The sequence below is a fragment of the Cherax quadricarinatus genome, chromosome 76 (assembly GCF_038502225.1).
Source record: "Cherax quadricarinatus isolate ZL_2023a chromosome 76, ASM3850222v1, whole genome shotgun sequence".
NCBI classification, from domain to species: domain Eukaryota; kingdom Metazoa; phylum Arthropoda; class Malacostraca; order Decapoda; family Parastacidae; genus Cherax; species Cherax quadricarinatus.
The window spans coordinates 22,094,395-22,117,246 of record NC_091367.1 but is presented as its reverse complement, the minus strand read 5'-3'; the positions used below and the strand labels follow the sequence as shown (position 1 = coordinate 22,117,246).

The 22,852-nt window shown below is 41.9% G+C and overlaps 1 protein-coding gene across 12 annotated transcripts in view; it reads right to left on the bottom strand.

The window, feature by feature from the left end:
• The window catches only part of LOC128703657 (protein tramtrack, beta isoform), a gene marked incomplete at its 5' end in the record, with an annotated part of 506,533 nt that overhangs the window by 324,548 nt on the left and 159,133 nt on the right, over positions 1-22,852 (bottom strand). Inside the window, 1 exon segment of one of the 12 annotated variants that reach the window (XM_070101372.1) lies at positions 3,742-4,602. Within the exon segment in view, the coding sequence (XP_069957473.1) occupies positions 4,216-4,602 (387 nt within the window). 12 annotated transcript variants of the gene reach the window in all.

Genomic DNA, 22,852 nt, shown 5'->3' with positions numbered 1-22,852 from the left:
CAGAACTAATGCCAAAAATGTGGCACTGAGAAATCCAAAATTTTGACCAACTGAAGAAAAATAATAATAAATACTTGTTAACATTATCAAGAAATATGTCTTTCAATATACATATCGAGGATATTTAATTTCATATTAAGCCCTTCACACTGATGTAAATGTATGCTCTTAAGCTAAGCTTGACATAGCAAATTCACCATAAATCTAATTACCATTACTCATTGTGGGTGTCATACATTTGCTTGTAGCCATATCAGTGTAAAGAACAAAAGGTGAACCAGTGACGACTCTGGCTTACTACAGACAAGACAGGTATTACACCACCCATGAGGGAACCTTATACATATTTGTATTTTACGATTTCTTCAACAAATATTTCAAAAATACTTAATAACATCTGCAGGCTCATAAATAAGAATGCATATCTGTTGTCTTATATCATCAACTAGATCATCAAGTCAATAAAACACCTTTTTATTAAGCACACACAGTTTGTGTGATGCACGTAACCACCGTCAAGAACGATGTCTAGGTCACAGCTTCTTGTTACTTGTGTTATAATGATCCACTCATGGAACATTAAGTTACACTACTCACACATTATGTTTTAATTCAAATTCTGAGAGTTTCTGATTTTTTTTTTTAACACATTGGCTGTCTCCCATCAAGGTAAGGTGGCCCAAAAAAAGAAAAACTTTCATCATCATTCAGTCCATCAATGTCTTGCCAGAGGTGTGCTTACAGTAAATTATAAAAGTGCAACATTAACAGCTCACCTTCAGAGTGCAGACACTGTACTTCCCACCTCCAGGACTCAAGTCCAGTCTGCCAGTCATCTTGAATCCCTTCATAAATGTTACCTTAATATTCTTATTAAGGTAAGCCCTGATAACTTGTGTGATCATAAATTTACTTTTTTAAATTGGCCTTTTTATTTCCAACAGTAGCGTGCCACTGCCATTATGATGCACTGGGGTAGAATTAGTGGGACACATTACCATCATGGGTGAGGCCATTAATGTAGTGTGGGGGATGCCTAGCATCACTGCTTGCTGTAAACAAAGTAATCACTCTGTCTGGGCAGGTACCAGAAAACAGTCTCTGTGGCTGTCAGTCTTACTCTCTATATTACCCGGTCTTGTCTCTGGATGTTAACCCTTGGAGGGTCCAGACCCCCAATCTGAAAATTCCCCACAGGGTATAAGAATTAAAAAAAAAAAAATGTTTTTCTTATGAAATGGTAGAGAATCTTTTCCTGAAGGTAACAAAACAAAAAGCATGAAATTTAATAAAAAATTGTTGAAATTATGCTCTTGCGAATTTTGCTACGTCAGCGATATTTATGCATCGACGATTTTGCCCACTCTGCATTGTTTCATTAGACCAAATTCTTAGCTATTTTGCTACTGTGTGCTCCATTTTATCTACTGAGCACAAGAAATCACCCAGTCAACTATTTCAACTACCCAATAAAGTGATCAGAAATTTGTAATTTGACCAATTTCACACAAAGTTCAAAATACATGTATTCCAATTTCAAAATAGGGTCCAGAATAAACAATGCAGACATTCCTGGCACAAAAATAACATTTCCTCTGTTTATTATTTACATTTCCAGGCTTTACACATCCTATTTTTTTTCACATAAAGAATTTTTATTCAGACCAAAAAATAGATTTACAGTTATGTAATATCGCAATAATTACACAAATAATATCAAAGCATTCGTGAATGCACATTAGACCCCCAGTTGATGTGTATTGGACACATGATGTAATTTGTTTACTCTTGAACATTGGGAAAAATCGAACATTTCCGCTACTCTGAGCTCAATTTCCAGCTATTTTCAGTACTAAAACCAATCAAAATCATCTCTATTCCTGTAATATATCTTCCATTCTATCAAATAAGACCAAGAAACTGCAAATACAACTGTACAAAGCATATAAAAGTACACCACAAAGTCAATGTTTTAATCCAAAAACATGATTGCAGTTTTTTCTCATTATGCACTGTGTGCTGGAGGATGTGTTTTATATGGTGCACATTTACCACAGATGCATTCTCTCATATCTAGGCCCAAATTTACTGCTCACAGCTTATCTGATTGAGCTGAGCTCATGACGTAGTTCTAATGCTTGGACTCTGGTTTAAAAGCTGTAGAACTACAGGACAGACCCCCAGAGGGTTAATAATGACACTCAAAATAAATGCATGAAACTCCAATAATTTCTAGGAAAACTGTGATTGAAATATTGGTGGTAGTGGTGGTTAATGAGTCTGGTAGGTGGCTGTGCACATGGCTAGTGTCAAACAATCATTTACCAATGCTAGCTGCATTTACATAATTGTTCATGTAGTTAATGACTTATAATAGTGTAAAAAAAAGATTATTAATGAGATAAATTGTGTAGAGGAAAGAGCGTGAAGCAGCGCCACTGTGATCTTTATTTATGGTCTATTTTCCATCATATCATCACTCAGTCTGGCCTCCAGATATTAATCTTAGCACCATAGTGGAATGGAGGGGCCAAGAAGAAATTTACACGTGAAGCTCTTAACGATTGCTAAGAAAATTATTGGTCGAGAAGATTGGAGGTGTGGGAGGGTGTACAAGGAAGCTGGCATAACACATTACAGAATTATACATTCTTGTCTCATAAACTTTACATCAATACCTCTGATATACCTTCAATGAGTTCCCAGAGTTTTTATACTCCCAGAACCCGGCCTTGGGCCAGGCTCGTCTGGTGCTTGCCTGGTCAACCAGGCTGCTGTAAGATAAAACTCCTCTCATTTTTTACCACGCTTCAAAGAAGAATGTTGCGAAGTGAAGGTACAGGTATTATTTGCTGTGGGTGGTGTTAAGGGTGTTTCATGCTTGTGTTTCCCATTATCGGTGGAAGGGATACTTTCTCTCCAGTTAATAAACTTATTGAATGAAAAAAATAAATGTTCTCAAAATAAAACACATGTTACACATGTTCTTAATTCCTCAAGTAGTCAGTACTGTATACAATAATATTTTGAAGGAAACACACACAAACTGCATCAACAGCAACTGGTTTCCCCCAGTTCTTAGAAATGGAAAGTGATGGTAGTAGGCAATGGTGGTGATTGTGATTGTAGCTGATAAAGAGTACTGTCTGCCAGCACTAACACAATGGTGTCAGCTATATGTACTCCTCTTTTTCACTATCTAAGCCTCAGACTTCACAGAGCATCACTAACAATGTTAGGTATGAAGGTCTAAGGCACAACCTTATTTTTTCCATATTTTTTTCAGGATATTCCCTTGATCCCAAATATATACCATAATAATTAACCTAGGATAACTCAATACAGTTAATGTGACTTATTTCTATGTTTTGAGCAGCATTTCATCTTGAAACAATTATAATATCATAAGTATTACTTGTACATAGTTACATGAACAAAACACTAAAAATGTAAAACTATCATTTACACTAATTTACAGTATATTTACACAGTATATTTACACAGTATATTTACACAGTATATTTCAAATGGGCTTCGTATTTCCTCATATTTGAAGAACTAAAACACCTTGAAACACACACAGTATCACACAAAACATACATGTAGTCTTAAATGTTAAAAAAAAAAATTAAAAAACTTAAAAACCAATTATAATTTGGCATCAATAAACTGTAAAACATAAATATTGTTGGCACATTTATGCTGCTGTTGCCAACAAGTGATAATCTTTTTACCAACTTCAACACACCATAAAATACAAAGCCTATCAGATTCAATTTATTTGTCTTATTCTAGTCATAAAAATGCAATTTTTGTTTTTTATTTTTTTCAAAATGTTGCCCCACTCAGGAAATTTATTTTCTGGGTATGCCAGAGTCAAAAAGAGGCTGATAGATATTTTTATGACAGACTTGTGTGAGTATTTCTGCCTAAGAAAGCATAACATGCAGGAGGCCCCACATATATAGCACCTCTTTTTGGTGTTCCACATTTTCGTTGGCTTCAAATTGAACGCTCGCGTTGTTCATTGTGTTCCACCCACTGGTGAAAATTGCCAGAGGTGCTGTATATGAAGGGCACTCCTGTACACAATACATGGAGACATCTCATTCAACTTTTCCTCGGGACTTTCATTAGCGGTATAAAGTAAGAAACAAACCATGCTCCTCAACTTGCAAATCTTGGTACAACTTGGAAAATCTCAGGAGGCTTTGGTTATATCTGGGTACGATTGTTAGCAGGGCTTATAGGTGTAGGGAGAGAGCGTCGAACATGGGTGCCTTGGTGCCTCTTCATAGAGCTGGCATCTTTACAACGAAAGTCACACCGAGAGCAGGAATAAGGCATTTCTCCAGTGTGCGTGCGTACATGACGCCTCAGGTTGGAACTAAGACGAGACGTGTATGGGCAATAGGGACACGTGTGTGTATTTTGGGATCCAGGATACACATTTTGAAGGGCCACTTGCAATCTCTGAGGACCGATATGTCCATCATGGGAGCCACCATGCCCAGCCTGAGTGCCCATCTGCACATCTTCCAGGCCTCTATGAGCCGAGTCACTCCGCCCACTGCCAGATACCCACGAAGAGGTGCGCGCCCACTGCAAAGAGCACAACCTTGCTTTAGAATGACAATATGCTCAAACCAAATGTGTTGGGCAGCATAATTTTGATCTCTAACGCATTTAAAATAAATTAAGAGAACAAAAAGCTTAACCAGCAAGGCAAGAAATCCAATCCTTTACAAAGAACAGAGAACACGTACTCCTGCATAAACACAACAACAACTTACTCCTGCATAAACAACAACTTACTCCTGCATAAACAACAACTTACTCCTGTAATAAAGTTGGTAGAATTACCGACAATATGTAAAGTAAAAGGACACAAGTGCAACTAATGTGACATTTATTGTGGCAACGTTTTGCTCTCCAGGAGCTTTATCAAGCCATTACAAACAATACACATTCACCAAACATTCACTGAGTTACATTTTCCTTCCTTTTTCATCAAAGACTGCAAGAAAAGAGCTCTTCAGATCATTAATTCTCCACGCATCAACACCACTCCCAACAAAGTTATAATTCTTCCCAACAGCCAGGTTGCACTGAACGTCTCAAAAGCACTTTCACAAGCTAACACCAGAGTCGCCATCGCTTCTAGCACTTCAATAAAGGATCTAACCAGGACAAAATCCAAGCACCACGAACCAGTCAATGCAGGAGTTTACACTATACCCTGTGGAGGCTGTGACAAGATTTACGTAGGTGAAACAGCAAGAAACCTCGACACCCGCCTCAATGAACACATTTACGCATGTAGGAACGATAACTTGAACAACGCCTGTGTACAACACCGAAATTCCACCAATCATCTCATGAAATTCAGAGACGCCCAATTAGTGATCAAAGAAACTAATTTCCGCAGACGCAAGTGCCTCGAATCAGCACTGATCGCTGTTTCAAATACAATTAAACAAAACAACGGCAGCTTCACCATCTCCGAAGTCTTAGCAAGAATCCTCCTGAAAACAGTAAACCCTGCCATCACATAGTCTCTCCTGTTATACTACACAAGCACATTACAGAGAGTGAACACTGAAACAAGCTGCCTCTTTCCAGTCTATATTTGTCCAACCTATTTTTATGTTACCCAAGTAATAGCTTTTATATCCTTTAACTCATGTACGAATTAATTGCTCTACCATATTGTATTACTTTTATCACTACCACTACTACTACTACCACTAGTGAACATCGAAATGGTACCTCACTAGTATTGCACCTCACTCTGAGCCTTTATATACCCTCTGTGTCCGTGTATTGTTTGTAATGGCTTGATAAAGCTCCTGGAGAGCGAAACGTTGCCACAATACATGTCACATTAGTTGCACTTGTGTCCTTTTACTTTACATAACTTACTCCTGCATAAACAACAACTTACTCCTGCATAAACAACATAACTTACTCCTGCACAAACATCACAATAACTTACTCCTGCATAAACAACACAACAACTTACTCCTGCACAAACAACAACTTACTCCAGCATAAACAACACAACAACTTACTCCAGCATAAACAACACAACAACTTACTCCTGCACAAACAACAACTTACTCCTGCATAAACAACAACTTCTACATAAACAACAACTTACTCCTGCATAAACAACAACTTACTCCTGTATAAGCAACAACCTACTCCTACATAAACAACAACTTACTCCTGCATAAACAACTTAACTTACTCCTGCACAAACATCACAATAACTTACTCCTGCATAAACAACACAACAACTTACTCCTGCACAAACAACAACTTACTCCTGCATAAACAACACAACAACTTACTCCTGCATAAACAACAACTTACTCCTGCATAAACAACAACTTACTCCTGTATAAACAACAACTTACTCCTGTATAAACAACAACCTACTCCTGCATAAACAACAACTTACTCCTGCATAAACAACACAACAACTTACTCCTGCACAAACAACAACTTACTCCTGCATAAACAACAACTTACTCCTGCATAAACAACAACTTACTCCTGCATAAACAACAACTTACTCCTGCATAAACAACAACTTACTCCTGTATAAACAACAACTTACTCCTGCATAAACAACAACCTACTCCTGCATAAACAACAACCTACTCCTGCATAAACAACTTACTCCTGCATAAACAACACAACAACTTACTCCTATACTGTTACTCAAGAGGGAACTGTACTACTCCACTACTATTACTCCAGAGGAAACTCCGTACTCCACTACTACTACTACGGAGAGAACAACTTATGCCTCCACTGTTACTCCAGAGGGAACTCCGTACTACTCTACTACTGCTACTCCAGAAGGAACTCCACTACTGTTACTCCAGAGGAAATTCCATACTCCTCCAAGACTGTTACTCCAGAGGGAACTCTATACTCTTCCACTACTGTTACTCCAGAGGAAACTTCGTACTCCACTACTGTTACTCCAGAGGGAACTCCGTACTACCCCCTACTGCTACTCCAGAGGGAACTCCATACTCCACTACTGCTGCTCCAGAGGGAACTCCATATTCCCCACTACTGTTGCTCCAGAGGAAACTCCATACTCCTCCATTACTGTTACTCCAGAGGGAACTCCATACTCTTCCACTACTGTTACTCCAGAGGAAATTTCATACTCCACTACTGCTACTCCAGAGGGAACTCCATACTCCTCCACCACTACTCCAAAAGGAACTCCATACTCCACCACTGCTACTCCAGAAGCAACTCCATACTAACAGTTTCTTACAAGTGAACATTTCACCAAAACGAAAACATTAACACAGTTTAGAACTTGAACTTTAAGTTGCTAATAAAATAATTGTTAAGTCATTGCACCATAACATATACAAGTCACAGAACACAGACTTTGAACCAATGGTAAGCAAGTCAACTCATCAAAAGGTTCAAACCTGTGGCAAACCAATCAAGTGACTGAAGCTATTATTTTTAGTTTTGATTCAAAACATGAGAATATTAGCATAGATGATGACACTAACTATTAACAGTAACTCCACAGTAATCTAGTGACCACACTGTTAACAGTAACTCCACTACTGAGTAGTCTAGTGACCACACTGTTAACAGTCACTCCACTACCTAGTAGCCTGGTGACCACACTGTTAACAGTTACTGCACTACCTAGTAGTCTGGTGACCACACTGTTAACAGTTACTGCACTACCTAGTAGTCTGGTGACCACCGTCATATACATGTGAATGCCACTCATACAAGTTTACAGTCTGCCTGTGAGATGCCAGAAGGATATGTTTCATGTGTGTCACAGGAGAATGAAAGACCTAGGGCATGTATAATATACAGTGTTGGCAAGAAACCTTGGCCTCCTGCATCCAGACTTATTGATGATTGAAAGAAGCAAGATGTTCTGCTAGTGTAGATCATCCTTTTGTGTTTACGTTATCGTATGACTGGTAGTTGTATACATGCCTGGAGTGTGCTGGTACACACTCTTTTATCAAGATTTGTGGATTTTTTGTTTCAATCATTCAAATGTGCTTTTTTTTTATGAAAGAAACAGCACAGCAAACAGCTGTTTGAGTCAGCTATTAAGCATTTTCTACAGAGGTCACATGACGTGCCTGCTACAGGTGACCTGCCTGCCACATGTGGTTCCTCCTCCTAAACTGATCCCTGATTAAAATTAGAAAGCCCTCAATAGAGACAGATCAGATACTAAAAACACTAGTGACCCAAAACCCTGCTATTCCATCATCTAAAGTAAAGAAAACCCACTCGGTTCTGATCAAAGACTTACTGCTCAGAGGACCATACACCAGAGGCTGTGAAAGACCTTCACCTTCCCTTGTGGTGCACAGCTATAACACTGCTGTTATCCAAGTCTGTGGCTATCATGTAGGTGAACAAGCACTGGGATCTAGATCAGCGGAGAAAGGTGATGTTTAGTGATGAATCAAACTTTCTGTGCATGCCAGGTACATCAGGTCAAGCTCTGCAGCAACAGGTCACAACCCCTAAGTATATGGAGAATGTTTTCAACACCCAAAATTATGATGCAGGATGCTTTCAGGGTGTGAAAATACACAGATGAAGAACGACCAAGAGAAGACACTTCATCCATGACAAAGCTGAAAAATGAACTTATAAAGAAGTGTCACTGGATTTTGCTTATTTTATCTTTAGCAGACCACACCCAGACCATGCCCAGGCAGACCACATCCAGGCAGACAACATCCAGGCAGACCATGCCTAGGCAGACAACGCCCAGGCAGACCATGCCCAGACAGACCACATCCAGGCAGACCATAGCCAGGCAGACCATGCCTAGGCAGACCACATCCAGGCAGACCATGCCTAGGCAGACCACATCCAAGCAGACCATGCCCAGGCAGACCACATCCAGGCAGACCATGCCCAGGCAGACCAACCACATCCAGGCAGACCATGCCTAGGCAGACCACATCCAGGCAGACCATGCCCAGGCAGACCACATCCAGGCAGACCATGCCCAAGCAGACCATGCCCAGGCAGACCACATCCAGGCAGACCATACCCAGGCAGACCACATCCAGGCAGACCATGCCCAGGCAGACCACATCCAGGCAGACCATGCCCAGGCAGACCACATCCAGGCAGACCATGCCTAGGCAGACCACATCCAGGCAGACCATGCCTAGGCAGACCTCATCCAGGCAGACCATGCCCAAACAGACCATGCCTAGGCAGACCACATCCAGGCAGACCATGCCTAGGCAGACCACATCCAGGCAGACCATGCCCAGGCAGACCACATCCAGGCAGACCGTGCCTAGGCAAACCACATCTAGGCAGACCACATCCAGGCAGACCATGCCCAGGCAGACCACATCCAGGCAGACCATGCCTAGGCAGACCACATCCAGGCAGACCACATCCAGGCAGACCACATCCAGGCAGACCATGCCCAGGCAGATCACATCCAGGCAGACCATGCCTAGGCAGACCACATCCAGGCAGACCATGCCTAGGCAGACCACATCCTGGCAGACCATGCCCAGGCAGACCACATCCAGGCAGACCATGCCTAGGCAGACCACATCCAGGCAGACCATGCCTAGGCAGACCACATCCAGGCAGACCATGCCTAGCCAGACCACATCCAGGCAGACCATGCCTAGGCAGACCATGCCCAGGCAGACCACATCCAGGCAGACCACATCCAGGCAGACCATGCCCAGGCAGACCATACCTAGGTAGACCACATCCAGGCAGATCATGCCCAGGCAGACCACATCCAGGCAGACCATGCCCAGGCAGACCACATCCAGGCAGACCATGCCTAGACAGACCACATCCAGGCAGACCATGCCCAGGCAGACAACATCCAGGCAGACCATGCCCAGGCAGACCACATCCAGGCAGACCACATCCAGGCAGACCATGCCTAGGCAGACCACATCCAGACAGACCATGACCACATCCAGGCAGACCACACCCAGGCAGACCATGCCCAGGCAGACCACATCCAGGCAGACCATGCCTAGGCAGACCACATCCAGGTAGACTATGCCCAGGCAGACCACATCCAGGCAGACCGTGCCTAGGCAGACCACATCCAGGCAGACCATGCCCAGACAGATCATGCCCAGGCAGACCACATCCAGGCAGACCATGCCCAGGCAGACCACATCCAGGCAGACCATGCCTAGGCAGACCACATCCAGGCAGACCATGCCCAGGCAGACCACATCCAGGCAGACCATGCCCAGGCAGACCACATCCAGGCAGACCATGCCCAGGCAGATCACATCCAGGCAGACCATGCCTAGGCAGACCACATCCAGGCAGACCATGCCTAGGCAGACCACATCCTGGCAGACCATGCCCAGGCAGACCACATCCAGGCAGACCATGCCTAGGCAGACCACATCCAGGCAGACCATGCCTAGGCAGACCACATCCAGGCAGACCATGCCTAGCCAGACCACATCCAGGCAGACCATGCCTAGGCAGACCACATCCAGACAGACCATGCCCAGGCAGACCATGCCTAGGTAGACCACATCCAGGCAGATCATGCCCAGGCAGACCACATCCAGGCAGACCATGCCCAGGCAGACCACATCCAGGCAGACCATGCCTAGGCAGACCACATCCAGGCAGACCATGCCCAGGCAGACAACATCCAGGCAGACCATGCCCAGGTAGACCACATCCAGCCAGACCATGCCTAGGCAGACCACATCCAGGCAGACCATGCCTAGGCAGACCACATCCAGGCAGACCATGCCTAGGCAGACCACATCCAGGCAGACCATGCCCAGGCAGACCACATCCAGGCAGACCATGCCTAGGTAGACCACATCCAGGCAGACCATGCCTAGGCAGACCACATCCAGGCAGACCATGCCTAGGCAGACCATATCCAGGCAGACCATGCCCAGGCAGACCATGCCTAGGCAGACCACATCCAGGCAGACCATGCCCCGGCAGACCACATCCAGGCAGACCATGCCTAGGCAGACCACATCCAGGCAGACCATGCCCAGGCAGACCACATCCAGGCAGACCACATCCAGGCAGACCATGCCCAGGCAGACCACATCCAGGCAGGCCATGCCCAGGCAGACCACAACCAGGCAGACCATGCCAGGCAGACCACATCCAAGCAGACCACATCCAGGCAGACCACATCCTGGCAGGCCATGCCCAGGCAGGCCATGTCCAGGCAGACCACATCCAGGCAGACCACATCCAGGCAGACCACATCCAGGCAGACCATGCCAGGCAGACCACATCCAAGCAGACCACATTCAGGCAGACCATGCCAGGCAGACCACATTCAGGCAGACCATGCCCAGGCAGATCATGCCCAGGCAAACCATGCCCAGGCAGACCACATCCAGGCAGGCCATGCCCAGGTAGACCACACCCAGGCAGACCACATCCAAGCAGACCATATCCAGGCAAGCCATGCCCAGGCAGACCACACCCTGGCAGACCACATCCAGGCAGGCCATGCCCAGGCAGACCACATTCTGGCAGGCCATGCCTAGGTAGACCACATCCTGGCAGGCCATGCCTAGGTAGACCACATCCTGGCAGGCCATGCCCAGACAGACCAAAATAGGACTCAGTGGGCAAAACTGCCGATGCATCAATATTACTGACATGGAAAAATTCGCGATAGAATAATTTCGTTAATTTTCCATCAAATTTCATACTTTTCATTTTAGTACCTTCAGAAAAGGATTCTCTTCCATTTCTTAAGAAAAAAAATATATTTTTGAAAATTCTTGGACCCTGTGGACAAATTTGATATCTGGGGTCTGGAACCTGAAAGGTTTAAGCATCACTTTATTCCTAAAATTAGGTATTACCTGCACAGCAAGAACCTTACATTCAAGGTTCCTTCACTCTTGATAATTCTCATACTAATCCAGAAGCCTTACTGGATGTGATCCCACATGTAAAAGTTGCAGTTTTACCTCCAAATACAACATTCTTAATACATCCACTGGCTCATGGAGTTATTCAAGTGTAACTACACATGAAAAGTGATGAGAAAACTAGTTGCATCAATGGACTGTGACTCCAACCTGGAATAAATTTAATATAATTGCAGATGCCATCAGCTATGCTAGAAGTGTATGGAATGAAGTGCCCCAAACAATATTAAATGCTGGCTGTGGAAAGTTATAGCCTTCTGTAGTTAATTCTTTAACTGGTTTTCCCTCCCTTGAGAGTCAGGTGGAGGAAATAGTTCAGCTGGCAAGGAAAGTACCAGGTGATGGCTTTGAAGATGTGAATGAGCTCTTAGAAGATGATGATGGACAGCAGTCCAGAGGAAATGTTGGCAGAGTTCAATGCAAAGATATAAAGGAGACAGATAACAGATGAAGAGGAAGAACCTGAAGAAAAACAGTTAACATTGCAACAATTACATGAGCAATTCCATGTTGCTGCTAACTAGCAGACTTTTCACTGAAGAGGACCCTGACAAATCTAGGAGCAGTGCTCTGAAATGGGGTCTAGAGCAGCTGATACCTTACTGTCAGCTGAATAATGTACTGCAGTGTAAAAAGAGCCCAGATATCCATTACAAAATTTATGTACACTCCAGTACAACCACTGACTTTAGTGGCAGAGCCTCAACCATCCACCTCAGCCCAGTACATCTACCATCCACCTCAGCCCAGTACATCTACCATCCACCTCAGCCCAGTAGGACCACAACATCACTCTCCACTCTCTTCACAATCACAGACAAACACCAGCAACCACAATTTAGGGTAAGACATATTATTTTTATTGCATTCGTAGCCTAAGCTACAGCAAAATCATTATCATTTCAATTTTTTTAACACTAGGAAACTAAAAAAAAAAAGGGGGGGGGGGGGAAGGGAGTGGCTTTTTGGAACATAACCTTATTTTTCCCATAAGTTCTTCATTTTAGCATGGATTCATCAAACACAGCATTTTTAGGAACGTAACTACCTTGATAATTGACGATCTACTGGGGAAGGTTTTTTCCAGCGTCACAGTAAGTCCCTGACTTGAATGTTCTGCTGTTAGAATGCCATCACCTAGGAATCAATTAACCACTACGGTCTTTGTCATGTACTAATACATCATAGCAATCAGTGTCAGTAACATTAGTATTTGTCTGTGCATGGGTGTGCACAGCATGAACAAAAATCTTGCCCCATCATGATGTGATCAGTTAACTTATGACCCTGTGATTGGTGTTGGGTTTGCTTGGTTTAAAGCCAGAATTCACCTGAAAATGGTCAAAATGGTCAATTTTAAACAATTTTCCTGGGGAAGGGGGAGTCATCTTCCTGCAAAAAGATACGAAATATTCCTGGGGATGAGTGGGCCCTCATTTCCCCCCCCCTTGTTTATTTTATGGGATTTTTTACTTGGTCAGCTTCAATTATATGGACAGTCTAAACCATGACTATGCATTTATGGTTATGGTTCACTAACCTCAACATTAAAAGTACCACCATTGTCACAATTTAAAAAAAAAAAAAAAAACTCATTTTCTTTGGAGGTAATAAAACTGCAAATGACAAACTTATGATCAATACTTACTGTGATATGAAGGCATGAAGTTGAAGATGGTTGGTGCCATGACAGCAACATCACGTGTGCTGCTCAACGCTGCACATTAACACATTTACCCCCCTCCCACCCCTTTTTTCTAACTTTTTTTTGGGGGGGGCATGTTGGGATTTTTTTCACTACCACACACTGACTGTGGCCTAGAAGTGTCCTTTCATGTGCAATGTCCTCTTTGTGAACTCATATTATACATCAAAAGTGTCTACAATATGTTTGTCTATAAACATTGTTTTTATACAACCTATATAAACACATGTCCATTTGCTTCACTTTCCTACTGTTCTAACATATGTACACATACAGGCACTGGTTATCTTGCTAGAAGTGTTGCAGTCTCTGCAACACGGCTCCATACACGTGAGTGTTTAACATACACTACACACTAAACATGTATCCCTGTACTTTACTACATACCATGACATGAGAGCACAGACATATCATCATTCCTGAAGTGTCATTAGGAAGTACAGTGGTGTGTGTGTCTTGTGATCCGGTATTTCCATATTATTTGTTTGATGACATTCAGCAGTGTAATGTCAACAAGATGGAAGAAAAGCATCATGTGCCCCTTGTAACTCCTCCGAACACAATTAACAAACACAATCTGCATGCCACATTTATCCTCCAAACATACTGGAGGAGTAATCAAAGATGGTGTAGCGTGATGTACCGTGGTGTATCATGGTGTAGCAAATTTGGACTAAAATAGCGACTTTGCACTGTATTTTTGTATGGTATTTATTGTTGTATTCTAGTTTTCTTGGTCTTATTTTATAGAATGGAAGACATATTACAGAAATTGAGATGATTTTGACTGGTTTTACAAAGAAAAGTACAGTGGTCCCTCGCTTCTCGTAGTTCTCGGCAATCGTAAATTTCGCCAATCATAGGGGTATTTTCGTATAAACATGGACTCGCTTTTCATAGGTTGACTCGCGAATAGTAGTTCGTCCGGGGCGCGTACGCAGGGTGTGAGCCGGGGCGGCCTCCCTACCCAGCCAGTCTGGCATTGTTTACCAGTGAGTGAAGGTCCCCTCAAGTGCTCCTACGAAATATTTCATAATATTCCACTCATTTTAGTGCTTGCAAGTACTAAATAAGCTACCATGGCTCCAAAGAAAGCTCCTAGAGCCAAGCCTGTGGTAAAGAAGGTGAGAAATATGTACAGTGACAAAGTCTTGGGCCATTTTAGGGAAGTGTTAAAGAGACGCCAGAAACAGAGTTCTCTCCACAGTTACTTTGTGAGACAGGACTAGAGTGACTCTCAAGGTGGTCCTAGTGGCATTAAGAAACAGAGAAGAGAAGCATCCCCAGAGATGCAATTGGTACCTGAGGTGTTGCTGGAAGGGGATTCCCCTCCCAAACTGTAAACAATCCACTCTCTCTCCTCCTCCAGTCTCCCATACACTAAGAAGAATCTCCAATAAAGGTAAGTGTTATGTTGTTAATGTTTCATTCATCATTTCCCATTGTATTGCTTATGTACTACATGTATATTTCATGCAAAAAAATTTCTGTTTTAACCCTTTCAGGGTCCAAGGCCAAAATCTGAAGTGGTGCTCCAGTGTCCAAGAAATTTTGAAAAAAAATTCTTACAGAATTAAAGAGCATATTTTTGTGAAGGTAATAAGACAAAAAAAAAATCTGATCAGTACTTACCGAGATACAGTGCCAAGAAGTTTGTCGAAAATGATGTGGTGGTGGCAACATCGACGAATTCCACTTACGCGCATTACATTATTTTGCGGTTTTTGTTGTTCTTTCTTTTCTTTTCCAATTTTTTTCTATTCCTACTAACATTTGGGGCCTGAGAGACCAATACTGTATATAATGTATATATATAAACTCACTGTATTGAACACAATAACTGCACTAAAGTTATTATCATATTATTGTTTACCACTGTTGTTTATTACAATAAACATGCACAAATCTTGTATAATACTAATGTTCTATCATATATTTACATATTACAATCACTGGACATGGTTTTAGAACTGCTGGAGCTTGTGGAACTCCTTGAAACAAGGCACCATGCACAGAGGCACCTTACATTCCTCACACATAAACCGAGTGTCTTTGCGTCTTTGTTGCCGTCGTTTTGTTTGTGCACAGACGATGCATCTCTTCTGAGCAAATTTCTTCAGAGTTGAAGGAAGTTGTATTATGAAATGATCACCTTCCCTCCTCAAACGCTTGGGTATATCCTGAGGAATTCGAGGACCGTGTTGTATAGCAGGTGTTCTTACCTGGTACTTCATTATGAGTTGTCTGACAACAGACAAACAAAATTCACCATACGGTGGTCTGTTGCCAGTCTTTATTTGGTATATATTATGTGCATTGAGCATTGAAATGACCATGAGATGGAAGAAAAGTTTCATGTACCACTTGTAACTCTTACGAACACAGTCAACAAAACCAATCTGCATGTCACATTTGTCAACCAAGCGCATGTTTTGTGTATAATCAATCACTGTCACTGGTTTTCGAATACGTTCACTAGTCACTCGATCAACGTTGCCACTGTCTTGCATTTCATTACGGTGAATGGTTGTCAACAATGTGACATCTTGTTTGTCATGCCACCGTAATGCCATGATGTCATTGGCAGTAAACACCTGCACGTCATCACCACGAGCACCTGCGTTGAGCCTGGGCATATGTTTACGATTAGAACGCACTGTGCCACACACATCTGTCTTGTTCACTCGCATGAAATCACTGAGTAATGGGCTTGTGTACCAGTTATCGGTATATAATGTATGCCCCTTACCAAGATAAGGTGCCATCATGTTTCTCACTACGTCACCTGAGATACCCAATAACATCTTGGTATCTTTCAATGTTTTACTACCCGTGTATACAACAATATCCAACACCAGGCCACTGTCACAATCACAGAGTACAAACAGTTTTATACCAAAGCGTTTCCTCTTGCTCGGTATATACTGCTTGAATGACAGTCTACCTTTGAACAAAATCAAAGACTCGTCAATTACAAGATTCTTGAATGGATAAAAGTATATGCTGAACTTTTGTTTGAGATACATGAAAACATTTCTAATCTTGTATAATCTGTCACTTCTGTCAGGCCTGGTTTTGTCAGAGAAGTGCAACATACGTAAGAGTAAGATAAACCTGTTCACTGGTATGATTTCACTGAAGACCGGGGTAGAAATTAGCCGATCTGTGGACCAGTATGCTTTTATATTATACTTATAGACGTGAGGCATAAGCATTATTGTTGCAAAAAGCAAATACATTTCTGCAACAGTCGTCTCTTTCCACCTGTGTAGTCTTGACTGTGGTGATAAGATCGTATTTGCCATGGTGTACTCAAAATACTTATTACTTTCCCTGACAATAATTTCCATCAATTGCTGGTCAAAGAATAATTCAAAGAATTCCAGTTCATTGGCCGTGGTTCCAAGGGGACAAGCAGGTAGAATTCCACTTTGAGAGTCATCAAAGTGGTGAGGCTTGGGAACAAAATTGGGATTTTGCTGCCAATCCCACATACGGTTTGCTGGTGGATACTGGACATCATAGGCTGGTTGTGCGGGTGGTTGTGGTTGTGGTGGGCTGGTGGCTGGCGCTCCGCTTTGTCCTTGAACTGACGAGTCAGCAGCGTGGGTCCCAGCGTGGCCTGGTGAGTCACGCATGGCGGTGCCACTACCACCGCCACTACCATCACCACTAACACCATCCACTGATGCCTGTGGTCTATCCATGCCAAGTGTAGCCACATCATCCTCACTATCACTACCTAAAACTGGTGTTGGGCCACGGGATGTACTCCGGGGTGTACTCCGTCCCCTGGGCACAGTATAGGGTACACTACCCGAGCGCATGCGGCGGCGAACATACCGACGCTTCACTGGTGAATATGATTCCTCACTATCACTACTCGAATGATCGAGCGCAATAAAATCACAGTCCACGTCACTATCATCATCATTACTGAAGTCAGAGGCCTGGCCACGCGAAAATATTAGTTTTCTCTTGCGATGAGGAACAACCGACCGTGAGTCACGAGTGCCCACACCAGAGTTAGAAGGTTGAGGATCGTCAGGGTTTTCTGCACTATTATCGATATCCTGGTCATTCTTTTCGGTCACTAACTGATCAAAGCCGTAGAATTCGTCTTCATTTCCACTTCCATCAGTGTCAGAACTATCAGATAGGAAGAGGAGAGTCCCAATTTTCCGGGGAGTGAGAGCTGACTTGCGACGAGGCATGGTGAACAAGGGTAACTGAGCTGGCGTTCACACAATGCTATGCGGGCACCTAGATTTTTTGTTTATGGCACACACCCACCACGCAGACCCGTTCTCTCACATGTAGGCCTATGAGCGTTTTTGCGCTAAATTTGACGGCGCTAGAATTTTGGCATAGATCTACAGTTTGGACACTCAACGTAAAGTCGTTGATCTACGGGACGGACCCTGAAAGGGTTAATACTTCTGGGTGTCAGGAATGGATTAATTGTATTTACATTATTTCTTATGGGGAAAATTGATTTGCAAATCATAAATTTTGTTTATAGTAGCTCCTCCAGGAACAGATTAATTACGAAAAATGAGGGACCACTGTACATTGAAACTGAGCTCAAAGTAGCAGAAAAGCTTGATTTTTACCAAAGTTTAAAAGTAAACAAATCATGCCAAGCGTCCAATACACATCAACTGGTGAGTCTAATATTCTTTCACAAGTGTGCTGATATTATTTATACCATTTCTACACTAATGCAGTAGTCAGCATAACAGTAAATCTTATTTTTTTTGTGAGAATAAAAATTCAAAGTGGAAAGCAAAAGAAATATAAGAGGGGTCTGGGGATGTGACTAACAAACAGAGAACTTGTTATTTTAGTGCCAGGAATGTCTTTCCTGTTTATTCTGGACCCTATTCGGAAATTGCCATCTTTTGAAATTTGTGTGAAATTGGCAAAATTGCTAAATTCTGACCACTTTATTGGATAGTTGAAATCGGTAAATGGGTGGTTTCTTGTACTCATTCGATAGAAAAAATGGAGTTCTAGCGAAATAGTTATGATTTTTGTCGACTAGTATGCTGGAATTGGCTGAAAATAGGGCTCAAAGTCGGCAAAATCGCCGATGTGTAAACATCGTCGGCCGCTAACTTTGTGAGAGCATAATTCCCTAAATTTTCCATCAAATTTCATACTTTTGGTGCCATTATGATTGGGAAAAGATTCTCTATCTTTTCAAAAGTAAAGATAATTTTTTTTTTTTTAAATTTGGCCAACCCTGAGAACAAGTCTCTGAGAGGACCTGTTGACCCTCAAAAAGGCTGCAGTCAGAATGATAATAAATTCCCATTACAGGCAGCACACTCCACCAATTTTCAAAACTTTAAACCTACTCACCATACAAAACTCGGATATAAACCCTCCCCTCAAACGTCTCCTTACCAACCTCAACAGAACACATGACCATAACACAAGGCACAGATCACTCTTTGATGTTCCTCGTGTCCATCTCACACTATGCAAAAACTCAATGCAGATAAAAGGTCCAAAAATCTGGAATTCATAACCTGTGAATATAAAAGAAACGCTGTTTATAAATTTAAGTCACTTCTTAACCCTTTCAGGGTTTTCAACGTACTAGTATGGCTTACGCACCAGGGTTGACGTACTAGTACACCTAAATTCTAGGGCCTTCAACTCTAGCGAGAGAAAGCTGGTAGGCCTAAATATGAAAGAATGGGTCTATGTGGTCAGTGTGCGCAGTATAAAAAAAAATCCTGCAGCACAGTGCGTAATGAGAAAAAAAAAGTTTGACCGTGTTTATGGATTAAAACTGCGGCTTTGCACTGTATTTTCGTATGGTATTTATGGTCGTATCCTAGTTTTCCTGGTCTCATTTTATAGAATGGAAGACATATTACAGAAATTGAGGTGATTTTGATTGGTTTCACAATGAAAAGTACCTTGAAATTGAGCTCAAATTAACAGAAATGTTTGATTTCTACCAAAGTTCAAAAGTAAACAAATCATGCCAAGCGTCCAATACACATCAACTGGTGAGTCAAATACAGTGGACCCTCGACCAACGATGGCATCGATTAACGATAAATCCGACTAGCGATACATTTTAACGCAAAATTTTTGCCTCGACTAGCGCTAAAAAACTCGACCAACACTATTTGTTCCGTCAGACGCGTCCACTTCTGGCCAGTGTTTACAAGCCAGCCAGCCACCGCGGTCGCTTCCAAGCATACAATCGGAACATTTCATGTTATCACAGCCTTTTTAGTGATTGCACCTGCAAAATAAGTCACCATGAGCCCCAAGAAATCTTCTAGTGCCAACCCTACAGCAAAAAGGGTGAGAATTACTATGGATATGAAGAAAGAGATCATTGCTAAGTATGAAAGTGGAGTGTGTGTCTCCGAGCTGGCCAGGTTGTACACAAAACCCCAATCAACCATCGCTACTATTGTGGCCAAGAAAACGGCAATCAAGGAAGCTGTTCTTGCCAAAGGTGCAACTATGTTTTCGAAACTAAGATCAAAAGTACTCGAAGATGTTGAGAGACTGTTATTGGTGTGGATAAATGAAAAACAGATAGCAGGAGATAGCATCTCTCAAGCGATCATATGTGAAAAGGCTAGGAAGTTGCATGACGATTTAATGAAAAAAATGCCAGCAACTAGTGGTGATGTGAGTGAATTTAAGGCCAGCAAAGGTTGGTTTGAGAGATTTAAAGGGAAGGGAAGTAACCCCGGAAAAGGACTTGCCACCTCAAGTCCTAATGGAAGGGGATTCCCCTTCTAAACACTAAGACCATCAACACTCTCCCCTCCTCCCATCCCAACAATCATCACCAGATCTTCAAAGGTAAGTGTCATGTAACTGTGCATGTCTTCTTCAGTTTGTGTGTATTAAAATTATTTCATGTGGTAAAAACAATTTTTTTTTTCATACTTTGGGGTGTCCTACACGGATTAATTTGATTTCCATTATTTCTTATGGGGAAAATTAACTTGACTAACGATAATTTTGACTAACGATGAGCTCTCAGGAATGGATTAATAGCATTAGTCGAGGGTCCACTGTATTCTTTCACAAGTGTGCTGATATTATTTATACCATTTCTACACTAATGCAGTAGTCTGCATAACAGTAAATCTTCTATTTTCTGTAAGAATAAAAATTCAAAGTGGAAAGCAAAAGAAATATAAGAGGGGCCTGGAGATGTGACTAACGAACAGAGAACTTGTTATTTTAGTGCCAGGAATGTCTTTCTTGTTTATTCTGGACCCTATTTGGACATTGGCATCTTCTGAAATTTGTGTGAAATTGGCCAATTTCTAACCACTTTATTGGATAGTTGAAATTAGTAAATGGGTGATATCTTGTACTCATTCGATAGAAAAAATGGAGTTCTAGCGAAATATGATTTTTGTCGACTAGTACACAGGAATTGGCCGAAAATAGGGCTCAAAGTGGGCAGAATTGCCAATGCGTAAACATCGGTGGGACCACTAATTTCGCAAGAGCATACTTCTGTAAGTTTTCCATCAAATTTCATACTTTTGGTGTCATTATGATCAGGAAAAGATTCTCTATCATTTCATAAGATTTTTTTTTTTTTTTCAAAAAATTTTCGACCCTGAGAACAAGTTTAGGAGAGGGCCTCTCGACCCTGAAAAGGTTAAAAATCACTTACTCACCCACAACTAAATAAATACCTGTGACCCTATCAAACTTTGTTTTCTTTTTAATTACATTGCCTAACAGAATACTCCACTCTATTGAATGCACAGCAACTCGGCAAATGACCATATAATCTGTCTTTGAAATACTTATTTGCGCTTAATAGTTATTTGTTTACTATAATTTTTACCACTGAATATATCATTGCTTAGTTAATCTTAAGTTAATTTTAAGCCTGCCCATAATACTCTGCATACAAGGGGCTTTTGGCATGTAACACTTGACCACTGTATTTCTTTATACATCTATGTATCATGTCAAAATTAATTAATTATAAATAAATAAATAAGGGTCCTCCCTGTCTCTTTCCACTCCAGTATGTTTTATGGGTTTTTATTAGGTCTGCCTCCATTACAGGGATCTCCTGCCCTAAACCAAGACAATCATTCTTGGTCATATTTTATCAGAAATACAGAGTAAAATTTAAATTTTTGTGTGATGATGAATTCAAAATGGAGGGCAAGCATAATATAGGAGAGACCTAGGCATGTGAGTAATAGAGGAAAGTGTAATATAGGCGAGATCTGGGCATGTGAGTGATAGAGGAAAGTGTAATATAGGCGAGATCTGGGCATGTGAGTAATAGAGGAAAGTGTAATATAGGTAAGACCTGGGCATGTGAGTAATAAAGTGTAATATAGGAGACCTGGGCATGTGAGTAATAGAGGAAAGTGTAATATAGGTAAGACCTGGGCATGTGAGTAATAGAGGAAAGTGTAATATAGGTAAGACCTGGGCATGTGAGTAATAAAGTGTAATATAGGAGACCTGGGCATGTGAGTAATAGAGGAAAGTGTAATATAGGTAAGACCTGGGCATGTGAGTAATAGAGGAAAGTGTAATATAGGTAAGACCTGGGCATGTGAGTAATAAAGTGTAATATAGGAGACCTGGGCATGTGAGTAATAGAGGAAAGTGTAATATAGGAGATCTGGGCATGTGAGTAATAGAGGAAAATGTAATATAGGAGATCTAGGCATGTGAGTAATAGAGGAAAGTGTAATATAGGTAAGACCTGGGCATGTGAGTAATAAAGTGTAATATAGGAGACCTGGGCATGTGAGTAATAGAGGAAAGTGTAATATAGGTAAGACCTGGGCATGTGAGTAATAGAGGAAAGTGTAATATAGGTAAGACCTGGGCATGTGAGTAATAAAGTGTAATATAGGAGACCTGGGCATGTGAGTAATAGAGGAAAGTGTAATATAGGAGATCTAGGCATGTGAGTAATAGAGGAAAGTGTAATATAGGTAAGACCTGGGCATGTGAGTAATAGAGGAAAGTGTAATATAGGTAAGACCTGGGCATGTGAGTAATAAAGTGTAATATAGGAGACCTGGGCATGTGAGTAATAGAGGAAAGTGTAATATAGGTAAGACCTGGGCATGTGAGTAATAGAGGAAAGTGTAATATAGGTAAGACCTGGGCATGTGAGTAATAAAGTGTAATATAGGTAAGACCTGGGCATGTG